Source organism: Falco biarmicus, chromosome 4, assembly GCF_023638135.1.
Source record: "Falco biarmicus isolate bFalBia1 chromosome 4, bFalBia1.pri, whole genome shotgun sequence".
NCBI lineage: Eukaryota > Metazoa > Chordata > Aves > Falconiformes > Falconidae > Falco > Falco biarmicus.
In genome coordinates, this window is record NC_079291.1 from 78,815,715 (window position 1) to 78,832,803 (window position 17,089).

The 17,089-nt window shown below is 41.1% G+C and overlaps 1 protein-coding gene across 6 annotated transcripts in view; it reads left to right on the forward strand.

The window, feature by feature from the left end:
- Positions 1–17,089, forward strand: part of TMC5 (transmembrane channel like 5) — a 32,319-nt gene that overhangs the window by 1,605 nt on the left and 13,625 nt on the right. The window contains exons 2-9 of one of the 6 annotated variants that reach the window (XM_056336521.1): positions 1,677–1,797; positions 11,449–11,610; positions 12,171–12,370; positions 12,791–12,895; positions 14,554–14,643; positions 15,433–15,532; positions 16,134–16,224; positions 16,550–16,798. In XM_056336521.1, the coding sequence (XP_056192496.1) occupies positions 11,537–11,610; positions 12,171–12,370; positions 12,791–12,895; positions 14,554–14,643; positions 15,433–15,532; positions 16,134–16,224; positions 16,550–16,798 (909 nt within the window). In that variant the 5' untranslated portion in view covers positions 1,677–1,797; positions 11,449–11,536. Of the gene's footprint in view, positions 1–1,676; positions 1,798–3,303; positions 3,703–11,448; positions 11,611–12,170; positions 12,371–12,790; positions 12,896–14,553; positions 14,644–15,432; positions 15,533–16,133; positions 16,225–16,549; positions 16,799–17,089 lie in introns of those variants that run through there. The other 5 variants (XM_056336526.1, XM_056336525.1, XM_056336520.1 and 2 more) reach the window with 5 other exon arrangements.

The following is a 17,089-nucleotide window of genomic DNA, read 5'->3' on the forward strand; positions in this document are numbered from 1 at the left end:
CCCCTAGCTGGTTGTGAGTGACTGGGCTCGGCGGCACAGGCCATGCTGGAAATGTCACCATTTTACCCTGAATGTGAAAACGGAGCATAAACTGCAGCAAACGAAGGAGGTGCTTGGGTCTCCTTCTCCATGCGGCAGTGAGGGTGGGGTTTTTGTGTTAAGTTGTAGTAAACTTCCCTGAGAGACTTATTTCTTGGCATAATTCTTGCCTTTAGTATGAAAATAACACCATGTGTGATGAAAAAGAAAACTTGAGTAGTTTCAACAGAATTATATGTGGAGGGGGATAGGCATTTCTAGCTATTTCTTACTGTGTTCTACTGGCAAATCAATAACTTTATTTTTCTGAACATTCCTCATCCATTTTCTGCAGTACTTTAAAAAATAAGTCATTAGTTTTCTGGGTCCTGAAGGCATCCTATCAGACATAAGCATGTTTCTTGACTTCTTTCACTTGAGTGGCATCAGCTCAGGCATATGGTTTTCTAACTGCTTTATTAGCAGTAAGAATCTGTGTGGATAATCAGGTTTCGTAATAAAACCATAAAATGTTATTGATAAAAATGTAAGTATGCAAAATAATTTAATGTACATGTTTATGATCAGTAACTTGATGTATGACTGGTAGAGAAGAAAGATACATCTTAAGGGCAATTGTGAAATGCAGAGATGTGGAATTAAAGCACAGGAACTTCCTTATTGCACTGAACTGCACTAAAAAAAGAAACAGACCACTTTTAAGTGTTCTTGCCTTTGCACTGGTAGATTGGTCTAGAATATAACTTTTTTAGCTATTTTCCCATAAGAATGAGCTATAATTTGCCCTCATCTTTTGATAAGTCACTCTGTAGGCTAGTACAAGAGGCAGGCATTCAAGCCTTTTGCTTTTTTCCCTTCTCCTTTTCAGAGATCTCCAGAATGATTTTTTTTTTTTTCAGGTCGGATTTTTTTGTATAGCAAAAGCTGATGTGTGGCTGGCTGCTGCCCTCCCAAAAGGCTGGGCTGTATTTCAGCTTGGAGAGCATGCAGGATTGGCTTGTTTGTAGGAGAGCTGGACACCCCAGTGAAGCCTGCTTACACCGGTGAATTTGGTTCTGGGTTGAGTGTCACATTTCCTGAGCATTGTTCGAACAACTTCCAGTTGATCATTCCTGAAAACTCAGGAGGTGGAAATTGAAACCCCTTGGCTGCATTATTCAAAAAACATTTAGTATTGTTCAGCATTTACGCTAAGTGTGCAATTCATATGCTGGATACGCATGCATATTGCACCACCAGAGCCCAAGTACCCACTTCCATTGGTTCCTTGAAGCCAAGGAAGCGTGGGTTGTCTTTGTGTTTGGCTGTGAACGTAGAGCAGGGCCAGCTGTGTCTTAAATAGGAATACTTATGGTTTAAGAATTCTCTAGGGGTGTCATCTGGGGTGTCAGTTTTGCTTTCTATTTATGTTCCTTTTCTTACTGCTAAGAATACAAAGAAGGTAGGTGAGTAATACACTTGTTTAGTAATTAAACTCTTTCCAAAACTCTGTGTGCTAGAAAAAGTATTGGGTTAATGACCCTGTGTAAATAAAGACTGGAGGAATTGAAACAAGATTGACTTCCCTAGGAATTTTGTGAGAACATTCTCTAGCCTCTCTTTTCTTTTTGTTGTTTTTTGTTGCTGTCGTCGTGCAGTTGAGAAAGCTGTTTAGACACTTGGAAATGTTTCAATGAATTTTATGGATCCCAGAAAGACAGACATGCTGAGGAGGGAGAGAATGGATGATTCTGCCAGAGCCTGACCAGTCACATGCAGGTAGGTTCATCTTGTGCAGTATTTGTCCAATGTACCTTATTCACAAAAGCGGTGTTTTTCAGTCTGTGCTGAGCATGGAAGCCAGTGCCATGTACTGTTTCCCATGATGCTGGAGATCTGTGTGTCACATTTAGTTACACCATCCGTTTCAGGACACTTTTTCTTCCTCTTGAAAATGCCACAGCTCAAAAACACTTCTGAACATTCAGGGAGATTCTGAGTGATTGTTTTAATTTTGGGGGAATGTCGTGTTTGACTACCCCCGTGCTTTGCCCTGTGGCCTCTGCAGCATGCAGGCAGCTTCTGGATCAGTGCAAGAGATCTGCAGACAAGTCCTCTGCAGTCATGCCAGGAATGTTGCTTTGGGCAAAATGTAGTCTTAAAGTAGTACTAGAAAACTTCACTTAAGTCTATGTTGAACGTGTCTGGTATAGGATAGATGTGTTTTACTGAGTTTAGGAGCTGGGAAAGCACTAGCCATTTGGTAAAAGCAATCCTCAGCCATTACAACAGCACAGCTTCTGAACATGGTGCCAACTGGTTTATTATCAATTGCCCACTGGCTAGCAAGTTAAATTCACTTCTAATTCAGAGGCTGACAGGGGTAATTTTCATTTGTGGTTTTGTTTGGTTTTTTTAATCTCACTGACCAGAGAAGTTACTTGGGAATAATTGCTGGAAGTTTTAAGATGTGTGTTTCTCTGGGGAGGTAAGATATGCCAAAATGGTGTAACAAGCTACGTTAACACAAAAGTGGTTGAGGTTTTGTAATTCTGTACAGTATTAGCGAAAAGGAAAAAAGTAATGGGCAGACCACAGATCTGGGACAGTAGAGCCAGTCTTGTCCTCACCCTGTTTCCCTTTCCACCTGTGCCTGTCCCGGTGGTGGCTGTTGGGCCCCACGTTCAGTTTGAGGATGCCTCTCTGTTCAGAGGACAGCATAGCCCTCAGGAAGGGCACTGGGCACCAGCCTGGCAGTGACTGTTGTGTGGTGGTGGGTGTGCTGTGGTAACCCCGAGTCCAGCTGGCAGCATCCAGCTGCAGCAGAGTGAGTTAAGGTAATGCAGGCATCCCTGCTGAGCTGTTTTGGGACAGAAATTCCTGCAAGAGGCACCACCCCAGCTCTTCATTGGCTTCTCTGTGTTGTACCCTGCCTGGTGCTCAGCTGTAGCTTTGTCCAGTCTACAGTTTTGCCCGTGTCTGTTTGAAAAGGGGAGACGTAGGGAGAGGAGGAAGACAAGAAAAAACAGTACCTTTGTGTCACACTAAAGAAGTTCCTTCTGGTCCCAACAGAGTACAGGAAGACAGGGCTGGTATTAAATTTCCTATCCAGGAGCCACTATTACTGCCTGTACTAGCCTGAACTAATTTTTTTTACCTCTAAATGAGCCTTCCTTTAATACAAATAAAAATATGTGAGGTCAAGATCGTTCTTTATCTCTGCTTTACAGATGACTAATACAGGGGTAAAGGTAACAACACATCACGTGTCAGGGAGAAACGTTTTTCAGTCCGTTTATTGTGGTGGTATTGCAGTCCGGGCCACAAGCAGAGCACGTTTGAATTCGCGGAGCGGAGGAGGCTGACTATCCTGGAGGTCCGGTAGAAATAAAGGAAAGTGTTCTACGGCCTGTAAGACGAAAGGAACTCGTGGCGGTGGTGTTTTCCTTTCTTTCTGAGCTGTACGAGCAGCTCTGCGCCCCCCCCCCCCCTCCCCCTTCCGGTGGGGTACACTCGCAGCCCGCTGGCGGGGAAGCGGAGCGCAGCGGGTGGCCCCGGCGGCCCCCGGGGCGGGACCAGGGCTCGGCGGGAGGAGCCGCTGCCGGTTCCCGGGGCTCCCGCCGCGGACGCCGAGGCACCTGGCGCGGGCGAGCCGGGGCCGGGCAGCCCTCTCCCGGCAGGCAGGTAAGGGGCCGGGCGTCTCCGGGGGTCGCGCAACCCTCGCCGCAGCGGCTCTGCGGTTTCAGTAGTGGCGGGGTCGCCGGGGGCTGGAGCTTGCAGGGGTCCGAGCAGGGTCTGCACCAGCTTTCCGGCGGCGGGACTGGCAGGTGGTTTCTGCATGCACCTGACCTGGGGGAGCCACCCGAACTGCCTGACAGGCGACTGCAGTTGACTAATGCTGGCTGATGGTTTAGAGTGATAGAACCGCTAGGGCTGCACTGCATTCGTGCTTAAGGATGTACTCGGCGACAAAGAGCGTTGCCTTGACCTTCACATCAGCTCTGCTGCGTGGCGCCTCGCAGGTTTATTGCCCTGTTAGTCACACGAGCTTCCACTACCTTCAGCTGGAAGGGTTGGTTCCCATGGGGGGGTTAACAGCCACATCCTTCCCTGATATATTTAGCCAGTGTGTCATGCTTCAGTCTGTGAGGTGTTGCACCAGCCTCGCTGGGATCACCAGCTTGTGGTGTGACATCTGCTTTTGCCTTGCTTTAGGTTGTGTGTTGGAGTCTGCAAGCAAGTGGATGAATGGGGCGTTGTATTTTCCAAGTAAAGTTGTGAGTTTTGTATGTTATGATAGGTAAAACAGGAAGCCAGAAGTACTTTTGTGTTAAATAGGTGAGAAAAATCTCAGATCTTTTTTGTGGTCAGTCATTCTGGCACTCCCTCAAAACACATGTGCTTACTATTTAAATACTACTGTCTTCTTGTTCAGTCTCAGCATTACTTTCCTTTATGCTCTGACTTACAAAGCTTGAAACATTTCTATGCAGAAGATCAAATGTAGATCTAAAAGCCAAGTCTTTACATCCAAGACTTTGTTGCTAAGTCTCTGTCACTTAGTAATGCTCTGTTGGCTAAGCAAACCTGCAAACAGTCCATGGTACTGCAGTCGGAGCTGTGCCAACTCCTGCTTCCACTGACCTAGTGTCACTGTGATCTCCTCTGCTGGTCCTGGGAGCGACAGCAGCCTGATCTTGCTCCGTACAGCAGAAGCAGCCAGTTGGTAGCTCTGGAGCCATGTTCAGGGTATGATTGTTCAAGCGTGGGCACCATGTCAGTCCCTGCCCATGACAGATAGCCCTGGCATGGGATGACGACGGCAGCAGGCTGGCTGTGCTAAGCAGTATAGTTGAAGTGACATCTGTTTCTGGCTCCTGTGTCAGTTCTCCACCCAAAGCAATTGATTTCAGTTTGGGTTTTGGGTTGGTTTTTGCTTCCCCCACCCCCGACTAAGCTTGTTGGGAGGACTTCTTGCCATGAAAGCGATAAAGTGGTGAGATGGTATGGTATGGCTGTATGGGCTGACATTACAGGAACCAGCAGTCTACAGTGGTGTCCTCATTCACATTTTTGTGAAAAAGCCTGCAATTGTGATTTGTATAGTTCATAGCTTCTGTATGTTCATTGTAGAATAGAACCTTAACGTACTAACATGTTACACTGCATTTTAATGTCGCTGCTTTTTGTCTGAAAACAAAAAGTATTTAGTTTATGTGAAATGATTTGTCCAACAGTTTGAAAACTGCAGGTAAGAATTTTGAAGAGTTAGGAGAAACCTGTGACAAAACTGCTTCTTTGCAGCCATTTTCCAGCAGCTTAGTTTATTTGCCAGTATATTGTGAATAGCTTTTGTTTTCCCTCAGGGTCATCTTAAATGCTGCTTGTGCAAATAGTAATGAGATGACAATATCCTAACAGGAAGTTAAGCTAGAAATTGCAAACAGAACAATGCCCTTTTTTTAGTTCAACAACATCGTGTATCTTTAAAACCTGCCCATTAATATGACCCTATGTGCAGTTTTCATAAGCTTTTTGAATTGAACTTGTGAATGAGAGTTCTGTAACTGATATTGCTCATTAAATTATAATTTGAAGGTTGCATTTAAACTGGATAGGTATCCATTGCAAGTACAGAATAAACAAAGCTTTCTTTTAAGATAAAATGTTAAAACTGTTCTAGTAAACAGTATCTCATGCCTCTAATAGAGATGCGGTAGGTTGCCTTTCCACTGAAAGCGGAAATCTAATTCCAAACAGGTACTCAAAAACAGCTTCCTTTTTTCTTGTAACCAGTCATTTCCTTCAAATACAAGTAGCTGGTAATGTTGGTTAATAGACAGACCTAAAAAACTTGCAAAGCAAGATTTAGTCCTGCTATGTGCAAGGAACGTGATAGTCTGCAGTTTGGAAATTTAGTCATAAGACTGACTTGTACAGATATGAAGTGATTCTTGCCTTGGCCTTTTTTTCTCCTTAATGGTCAGACTATGAGCTAGGTAATGTCTGTCAAGTGTTGAAGAAATAATGCAGAGTTCTGTTCATGGTTTCTTACTCTTGTTAAATCTTTCCTCTCTCTGCCAGGTATACTGTTCTTACTCTTCAGTTCCCTATTTCTAATTTTAGTAGTTATAAATCCATGATTGTTCCTCTTTACCCATTGCTCATAATTTCCCCAATGGATTAAGTTTGCAATTTGTGGACAGAGTTAAGAAAATAAAAGCAACAAAGCAGAAAACAAAAAGAGACTTGCTCTGGAAGGGGTCTCTGGGGAAAAGATTAGGTAATCACTGTGATATGTACTTCAGTCCATAAAAATTGTGATCCTGTGGGGCCTTTTGGGTGGAGAAGCAGGGATTTGTGTGGTAGATAAGGGAGAATAATATGAATTTCACAGAATTAATGAAGTATCTGAACTTTCATCTGCTGCCATCAAGCAAAAACTCTGAAGCGTGTGCCACGTCTTTATGACACTTTACTGGACACCAGAATTTAACTATGTGTTGTAACAATTTTTGTAATGTTTCAGGAACACGTTTATAACAAAGGTGTCTAAGCTCCGGTGAAAAAGTAGAATCCTGTTTGAGACACTGCAAGCACAAAGTAGTTGGTAGTCCTCTTCCAAAAGCCTTACCTAAGCAGCTGCAGGTGATAGAAGGGATATAACTTGCAAACAAAGTGAACAGGATGAAAATACTGTGGTCTTACTTTACTGGGGGGGAGAGGGAGGAAGGAAATTACAAGAGGAATGATAAATTGAAAGGACAAGGCAAACAAGTACAAAAAATAGGTAAAGAGCGAATAAAGAGCAGAGCTTGTTAGGCTGAGGCAGTAGCTGGAGGCAATGGGAGCAGCCAGCTGAGGGCAGAGATGGTCCGACAGTAGGCTGTTCCCCCATGTCAGACAGACACTCACTATTCTGCTGGCTTCTGCCAGCTTGCCTGGCTACTCTCTGCACCCTGCTCTCACCAGGAAGGGTGGGGGGACAGGGAGGATGGGATCTGAATTCTGGTAGTTAGCGTTGCACTATAGGACTAGGAAGTACCTTCCTTTGTGAGCTCAAGATCCAGCAAGCTGTTGAGGGACACGGCAGCATTGCAACTGTAGTAGGGATGCTGTGATTCTCTCCTCTCACTTCCCAGTTTGGTTGTTTGCCCTTTGCCTATGCAGTAGTAGATGAGTCTTTAGTGCTACCACATACCATCTTTCACTGGGAAGATCATTTGTAGCAGAGGCACAATTCACATTGCTGAAATTGACTGAAGGTATAAGATAGCAAAGTTGACAGTGGCTCCTCTAATTGACCCTTCTGACATCAATAAAAACACAATGGAAGGATGGTAGAAGCTGGTGTTTGTCAGTGCAGACTGGGTACATTTGCAATATGCATAAAAAGTAGGTGATTTCTGTGATTCACACTCGTTTCATTGCCAATATGTCAATTAAAGGTCAGGTTTTCTTGAGTGTAGCATTTGATTAGTGTCAGTTCACAGGATCTTTAGATTTTCTGAGAGGCTTTCCTGGTGTGTTGCAGTGTTGAAACTGTTGGGATTGAGATAGTGGAAGAGCAGTGGTCAGTACTGGAACCTAGTTGCTGATGCAGCATGTAATCTACTTTAATCTGGTCTGTCTGTCAAACTCACTTTTGACTTCTGGAAATCTGACTTTTCCAGTGTGAAGCTGTGTGGAACGTTGAACAGGACAGGAATTCATAAATAAAAACAATCTAGGTAATAGTGAAGCCCTGTCCAGTTGTACCCTACAAAACTAAAAGATCTTTATGGAAATAGAGCACATTCAGCCTTCTGAATCAGTTCTTCCATGAGTTTTGTTCCCTTAATTCAAAACTATTAAGTCAACTATGATGTAGTTCTGGAACTTACTGTTTCCATTCCTCTTCACGCTTTGTGTAAGTAGCATTTACTTTATGTCATCCTTTTTACTGAGGGATTATGCATAAAGGACTTGAAGGTCTACGTGGCTTTCCTGAAACACGATACCAGGACAAAATGCTATCTTAGCGAGACATTCATGTTTGATTTGTATTCTAAATGAGGATTAGTGTCTATATCAGAGAATTACCTGTACAGGAATCGATGAAACTAACCTGGAATATTTTTTCAAGGGTGTTGGTCTGTGACATGAATGCAGTTATTTTTCTGGAAAGTAATCCAGAAGCATGAGTCTGTACTGGTTGGAGTTTCCTATTCTGTATCATTACAATGTGTATTGAATGATTTAAGCAGAAAACAGCTGCTACCTACCTATCCTGTAACTTATTTACATATTGATGACTATTAAACTCACTGATCTTGAACCCTCCTATTCTCCAGAGGAGGAACACAAGATTTGTCTAGTTGTTTGCTGAGATCCAAAATGTCATCCAGCAAACGGACACCACTCTGCAAAGGGAAGATGAGTCAAGCTCCTCCTTTTTTTGCTCACAAATGACCTGTTCTACAGCTTTTTTCTTTTTTTCCCTTTCCTTCTGGAAAATAACTTTTAAAAGGGAAAGCTAAGTCTAAATGTCATAGTGTTTCCTGGAGCTATGGTTTACTGCATCCCATCATAGGTCAAAAAGGAGAAAGAGGTGGTTTAATTTGAGCGTTACCTGCTTTGTGTTCTTTCCACTGAACTATGACTGGTCAGAAATTTATAAACTACCAGTCCACCAAACCAAACCTCTAACGTAGGCCTCTGATTTGATAAGAACAGTTTCTCGTGATCATTGGGCTTGGGATGGAGGAAGTGGGTAGATTGGTGTGCTACCTGCACACCCTTGGCATGCTATCTGTACACCCTGAGCTTGCATGCTTACACATGCACCTCCATCCCACCCTACAACATTTATGTACCAGATAGCATCTTGGAGTGACCGCAGCCTCAGTCTAGAAACATATGGGTTGTCTATGGTCACGTGCCTCAAGGTTTGGGATCTAATGCTGTCAGGTACCAAGAGGAAAATACCTAAATTTTTTTTCAGGAACAAAATGCAAAGATTTAAATTTGCCTCAGTGTACATGGGGAATTTATTTTAAATCCTTAAAACTCTGGGAGTGGAGGAAAAACAGAGTAGCTTCAGATGGCTGGGTTTAGTGTTAGTCTGTAAATGTCCCTGTGGATTTTCGTGGTAATCCTGGCATGAAGCACATCTTAAGTCTGAAAGGAAATAAGGTAGATAATGATGGAACCAATAGACCGTCTGTCTTGGGCTTAATTGAGTGTCTTAGCAAGCCTTTATGGATATTCCTAGAGGTCTTTAAAAAGAGTAAAAGAAAGAAGTGATGGATGTATTTTTTAGTCAAGCTGATCTGTTTCTTCTGGTTGGTTGCGTGTTAGCAAATTGGTTGGTAGAGCTGGTTGATGCTTCTGGGTAATGCTGATTTTACACAATCCATATGTTTCCATCAAAATATCTGTTCTCTCTACAGTTTGAATGAAGACCAGGAAAGTAGATGAGCTGTTTAGATTAGCGCTCAGCTTTCCTGCTGCCTTGCTGGCAGGCCTCCCAACTTTCTGGGTTGCTAAGCCCAAGTGAATTTGGTTCCTGGAAAACCAGTTAAAAACCAGAAAAATGTAATTTTGCACACTCTTCAAAGGGAGTTGTCTGAGAATTTTCTTCCCCTAAGGAAGTAGTCTTTTCCTCTTGAGCTTTTCATTTACAGTTTCAAATGTAAAATACTGTTATGGGGGGAAATTCAGTTTTCCAAGCAACCCTTTGCAGAAGACCATGATTATCTTTTTTCAAGAATTGTTTTCCATGCTTTTTAACGGAGTATAAGGACAGAATGTACTACGTCCTCAAGAGTTTGTATAAAACTTCTGATATATTCTAAGCTAGTTCTTGAATGATCAAGAGCTAAGTGGTTTCTGTCACAGAAAACGTACCTCTCAGGAGATTTAAACTTTGCATGACTTGTGTAAGAGCCTTAGATTCCAGGGGTGTTTATTGATCTTCTTTGGAGGTAAGGGGGGGAGGCTGTGCTAGTTAACTTTTGTGAATACATGAGAATCTCACTGTGTCTCTGCAAATGTGAAACTGTTGCCTGAAGAAATGCAAGTTTCACCTAGGGAAGGCTGTGTTTAGTTTCTTGTTGGCAGTAATCACATTCCACTGTTTACAGAAGAGGTGGGCGATGCACCATGTATTCAAATTGCCTGGTATGCTTTTCTACCCAGTGTTTCCTGAAAACGTAGCCCTCATAGCATGCTTCATTGTGCTATAATGAATGTGTAGACAATGGTCTGATTAAAATGTAGGACTTTGAATTCAACCAACCACCTGTGTTTATATGCAGATCTCTTTGCAAGTCAGCATGCAAAACCTGGGCAGGGTTTTACAACTGTATGTCACACTGTAAGATTTTAGACTGTCTTCCAAGATCTTTTGGTGTGTAAATGACACAATAGTGATTTAAGAGCTTCTTCTGGCAAAATGAGGAGAAACTAGATACTGTACAGTTATCCATTTTGAAGATACTTTTCTTCATGTGGTTCTTCCTTTAATCACAAATAAAAACCACTGCAGAGAGAAAAGTTGGTTAAGGCTGTACTATTAAATGAGATTCAGCTCTGCTTTTGTAGGAGTGGAGCAGGGTCTGATGGATTTTGCCAGGTGTGTCTTTATTGTTTCTTTTTTTCTTTCCCTGTTGTTGAATAGAGTGGCAGCTGATCAAACTTGGCATGGTGCCTTTAAGAACAAACGCTGAAAATGGCTTGCTTTTAAATTTTGACTGTGACTTTTGATTAAGTGCAAGAACTGCCTGTTTAATTTGGAATCAGTTTTTCTAATACAAGGTTCTCTTTTCACTGACTTACCTGGACTTCCATTTGTTAAACTCCAACCAAGTCTGGTTTGCTTAAGACTGAAATGGAGCACTCTGTGAGAAATAAAGCTAAACCCAAACCTATTTACAGGTTCAAGATATTAAGTCATTAGAAGAGCCCTCATTATTAATATCAGCTGTATGCAACAGTGGTCCAGTGGGTCCCTTGTAAGCCAACTAAGGCTTAAAGATGCCCCTGCTAGTAAGGAAGTGGGCAGAGTTTAGCTCCTCTTCAATTCTGGAAATGTAGTACTTGGGAGAAAATTTGTATATTTGGCTTTTCCTGTATGAGGAGGAAAGAGAACTTTCTTCTTCTCAGTGTTTCAACATGCTTCTGAAGCCTGGCTTCACTGTTAGTGTTGGGGAAAACTTCATGTGGCACCTCAATTCCTTAGTTTTGTAGAGAGCTTACTATACAGAAATGTTAGTTCCTGTTTTGCCTGCAACTTCTGGTGGACCCAATTTTGTGGTAGTAATTAGCACTAAGTTTCTGATTTATATTGTTTCATGTTATTTGTTAGCAGGGTGGCAAAATCTTCTAAGATGCTAAAATGAGGTTCCTTTCTTTTCATTTTGTATGTACATGCATCTGTTTTGTAATTAGGCCTGTAATCATTCTTCCTATGAACATATTAATGAAGCAGCAGAGACAAAAATAAGGAAGGTTTCATCCTTCAAACCAAGGACTTGTCATGTCTTACCATTACAATGAAGCCTTTGAAAATCCAGACTACCACTTCTCAGAGACACTGGAAATTGATAGAAGGTGGGTTTATTTGATTTTGCTGTTGTTACTGTGCCGTAAGAAATTAAATTCTCTATTTATATGCAGGATAAACTTTTTGTCCAGAGTTTTAATTTGTAGAATTCTTTTAATCCTTCCTTTATGCTTGCATTCTCAGGCATACATTTTTAAAGTTGTTACAGGAAGACAACATTTAAGACAAATGGCATGTTTGCTTTTTATGTTTTAGATGAATTTGTCAGTTAAATGTGTTTTAGGATTTATGGCATAATGTCATGGATATTTTTAGTTGTAGTAATTTTCACAGTGTGCCGCTGTAACCTTGGATGTCCTCATTTTCCAAGCAGTTATTCTTGTTTAGGTAGGGTCCAAGCTAACTTCAGGTGGCAAAAAGTTTTAGTCTAATTCAGTTGATGACCAAATCAGAATTATGATATTGGAGTTATAAATACAAATTCCTCTCAGTATCGGTTTGTTTTTATAATGTACTCAAATTTTATGATAATAGGTAACAATTTATTAAGGATACCTATTGAGAGTGTTTGAGGTACTTGGAGTTTTCCTTTTTGTTGCTCACACAGGAGGAGTTCTCAAAAGAATCTGTCCTCTCACCAAACCTCTTATGATTCCTCACTACACGGTTCGTATGGAGAACACAGCGGAAGAGGACAGAATTACCCTGTGGCCATACCAATGACCTCCATGAGACATGGCTCTGAATACAGCAGAGATTTACCAAGAGTTAATGTCTTAAGCAGAAGTCAGTATGAAAATTCCACGGGTATGTAATTTCTTGTATGAACAGCTTACAGAAGCACTGGAATAAATAGTGGCTTACTCTGCCCCAAGGGAGTGCTGCAGCTCTGGAAGGCTCAACTCTGTATATATTTGTACATTGTGGCAGCGGTGGAGTTGTGTGGGGTTTTTTTTGGTTTTTGGAATTTTTTTCCTGGAAGTATTTCTGATGTTATATTAACAGATCCATGGATTGTCTGTTGTATTAACAGATCAGTAAATACTGACTTGTATGGACTGTGTAAGTCCTTGGGTACTAGGGTGTACACTGGAGTGAGATGTAGGAGTTTTGTTGGTGGGATGTATTGCTGTGTTTGCAGTAGAGCTGTACTTGGTCAATAGGACTGATATTCCGTGTGTGTAAGTAAGCAGTATACAACTTTATAATTCTGATTCACTTCAACAGATAATTTTTCCTTTGAGCCTGAGCCGGAACTGGCATACAGCCTACCTTCTACCTTCCATCTGCTGGACCGCCCCTATCCCCACGGGTTTTCCAATGTGTCAGAAGGTAAGACATAAGGATTGTGGTGCATGAGAATATTGCTTGTCAGTCTCACACTCCATAAAATAATAAATATTTTAAAACCTTCTGGTTCAGGTATTAAGATCTTCCCCTAATAAAAGGAAACATGAATTCTCTTTTACTGTCCTGTATCACTGTAGCTGAGTTTTTCAGTATCTTTCCGAAGGTGATGATCTTTGTTTCTTGAGCAATGAAAGATATAATGCATACCCATTTTAATCCAAACTCCCTATAAGTGCGACAACATAAAACAAACTTACACAGTTAGCTGAGAAGACTCATTGCAGGAGGAAATAAGGGGAGGATAGGACGCATTTTTGATACTGTCTAGTGAATTTTTCACTATGTTGTGTCAGTGTAAATTCTAGACTACAATAATAATTAGAGATTTATATTCACTAAAATACAGGAGGTCTGAAATAGTATAATCAGGGTTCTGTTTTAGGCTAGCATAGTAGCTTATTTTTTATGTTCTGGGTAGGAACTGTTCTTCCTATATCGTGTAATTTTTCTGTTACAATCAGTCCAGTTCCAGTCTGCTGCTTCTGGAATGTAATTAAAGAGTTCTTTTCTGGAATTGTTACATAGACGCATTGAAAGAACGATCTCTCTGTGCCCCTAAAGTGAGGGATTCTTGGGGTTTTTCCCTCTCTTTTCAATCTTTAAGAATATGGTCTTTAAGTTAAGATCTGATTTGGCAAAATCCTGTATTCGTATCAAAAAGCAATGATTTTATTGGTACCTGGAAATGCTGCACCCCATAGTGCCCGTAAAAGTAGGACCTTTCCAAACATTAGCTATCATGCATGGTTTTTAATGCCTGATAGGAAGGAGAGGGTGCATTTCTAACACAGTCAACTAGAGAATAAATGTCTGGGTGCCGAAAGTTCAAGAAGCGCCTCCACAAGGAGGCACAGATGTTTTTCCGATTCTTTTTAGTTGCTACAAAGGAGGCTGGTTCAAAGTGGAAATGACACTAGCATATCAGGGAACCATTGGATCTGAATAGTAAATATGGTGAAGGAGCCTGCAGGCTCATCAGTCAGCTGCGGCCTTCCACACCAGAGGGTTGAGCTCAAAAGGGGGATGTAATGTTGCACAGACTGGCCATCAGCTTACTGAGAACGTGGGACAAGGAAAGCTGTGGCTAAACTCATCTGCTTCATAGCTGCAAGGCAGATGCATTTGAGGAACATAGTCACTTGTGTTTGAATAATTGGATGAAAGAAGGTTGAGAGAACAGTTGCAATTTGTCCCCAGAGAAATGGGAGTCTGGTACATATAACTTAGCATGGTTGAGTGTGATTCTGAAATCAGTGGAAGGATTTTTAAAGAAAGGACCTGTCTTCCAGGAAGAAGGTCTTGAATGATCAAGATATGTATTCATGAATGGGTTAGATGACACAGTTTTCCATGACGGCTGAAGACTGGGCTCAGTACCTCTTTTCCAGCATGGTTCTGAAAAATGGCATGCCATTATCCAGCATGACCAGGACAGAAATGAGTGGGGGACTATATGCTTGCATGCAGGTAGTGAGATTGAGTGGTATACTTTTAATTAGTTTCTGTGAAAGAGAATTTTGAATGTCTTAAGTCAGTTTGTCAGGAGTATCTGGGCTTACTAAACAGTGCACGTTATTTAGGCTTTATTCAGAGACACAACAGAAGACCATCTGATGAGATCTCCGTGACTTCTTCCAGCCCGTTTGAAATGGATCCAGTTTGCAGAGAAGGTAGGACTTTAGATAAGTGGTTTAATATTAGATAGCATCTTGCACAAGGATGGTGTGGGTGATACTGTTCTTGGTTTATCAACAGAATTGCATGTACAGTCTTTCTGTGGTTATGGGAACAACTTGGTTTTGTGTTAATGCTAGTGATTAATCTTTTATATTCAGCTAGCACACTAAAATCCCATGACAAATGAAGCACAGAGCAGTGTGAATATGTGTTAAATTATAGAAAGAAAAGCTAAACTCTCTATTAGAATTTGTTTGACCAGCTAATGGATTGTTTTCAGCCACTGTCTGGAATTAGCATCAAATTCCAACTATGCGGAAGCAGCCTGATTATCAAGTAACACAATTCTGTTGGTTTCATAGGTAGTGCTAAGTTTGGGCACTAACATGAACAAAAATTGCAGAATAAATAAGGGTTTAGCTTTCAAGTCAATGTGTAGCATGATAGAAATGTAACTATCAAACAGATCAAGCAATAGACCAGAATCTTGGAGTTTGCCAGTATTTTGTTTTCCTTTATATTGCAGCTTTTGTATGAACATTAAACAACCATCAGACAAGTGATAGTTCATTTTTTAACTTTCAGTATTGTACTACTTACTTACATCCGTATTGGAGTACTGATGGAGCTGAGGATATTCTGGGGAGTATTACTAAGTCTTGGAACTTGCCACACATTGGTAGCAGTGAAAATGCAGAATGTTGTTATATCCATTTCAAATGTTGTATAAGAATTACTGTATTATTATGCCAACATTTAGATTTTTCATGTGTTTTATGCAGAGAAAGATTTAGTTGGAAATCTTGCAAGTATGTCCACCAGTGAAAGGATTAAAGCAATTCAGAAGATGCCAGAAACCATGAAAAAAAAGAGAGAGATCAGGTAAAAATAAGATTTTATCTGTTTAGTGTTACAAACAGTATACTTTCAACATCTAGCTATCAAGTATGGGTGTTTGCCATCTGCTTGGCTTTGGTTTGTCACTTTGAAAGAACTGAAAGTACTTTTAAATATACTTTTTAAAAGTTAACATCTTGCAAGGGAAAATAATTTAAAGATGGTTCATTGTCCTTTCTCTGGATGAGAGGAATCTTCCATGGTAATATAAAACAGAATGTCAAGGCCTTGAGATTTGATTATGAATGATGACTTGCAATTTCTTTTCAAAGGAAACTTGGATGTTGGCCATTGAAAATGGAGAAGAGACCACATGGTCTCAACCACCCTTTTGTCTCCTCGCAGAATATGTTTAAATTTTGTTCCCAGAGTGAGTGAGTGGAGAGGTTAGAACATGCTGTCATAGCATGGAAAACAGCCATGGTATCAGCTGATAGAAAAAGAACCAGCAGAACATCTCCATGTTTTATTAACTCTGTTCATGTGCACATGTGTGAAACTGTATTTGCAGCATCTTCTTTGGCTTCTGGTTTTAATGACAACCCATACTATAATGCTTGTCACCCCTTGCCCTGCTTTTCCGCAGAAATAAAGTTCTTAAAGAAATAACAAAAAAGACAAGGCACCACAGTACTCGGCTTTCCCGCTGTACACAGTGTCTGCAGGGAACAGCAGTGGTAAGTGTCAGAAGCTTCTGTCAGTCACAGTACAGTAAACCACTTTAGCTGTAATGTTATTGGTGTCTCCACAGGTATCTGGTATGTTGCTTTATGTTACCTACCAAAGAACTAATTAATTGCTGCAGTGTTCCTTAATAATGACTTGCATTATGGTAGCACTTAGGAATACCAGTTAAGCATCTTATGGTGCATGTAGTGGGGGAAGTCTGTTCTTACTACCAACATGGAAATGTAAAAAAATGTGAGGCTTTACTGTGTGAATTTGAGTCGTGTTTAAGACTGCTCGCTGAGATTCATGTCTCTCTCCTTTTTTGTACTTCAGTTGTTTCGGCGATTTGGAAATAGCTTGTCAGAATATTCTCACTTACTGCAGTTATGGCACAAGACTCTGAAGATCATTGGTGCCAAGTTTGGAACAAGTGTTCTTTCTTATTTTATTTTCTTGAAGTGGCTGCTAACTTTCAACATGTTCTCATTCCTCATAAACTTCAGTTTCATCACAATTCCTCAGTTTTTTGCAGCAGAACCAAATAACCTTTCCTTCACGGGTCTGGAGCTCTTCACTGGAGCTGTAAGTATGTAACAAGACATTTGTGTTAGTACTGTATGCAGCAGATCTGCTTTAGAAACTCACGATAGAGTAAAAAGTATTTATTATTAAGAGGTGGAACTAGATTTTTATGTCACTTGAAACAATATTTAGTATGTATTTGAAAAAGAAGCTGCAACAAACGTTGGCTCAGAGTGAGATGAATGGAACTCATTCCGATGCGTTTGTCTCGCTCAGTGATTGCTGTGTTCAGCAGTATTTCAAGGCTTTCATCACTTTCAGAACACAGTAGAAGAAACACAAAGGAAGCCA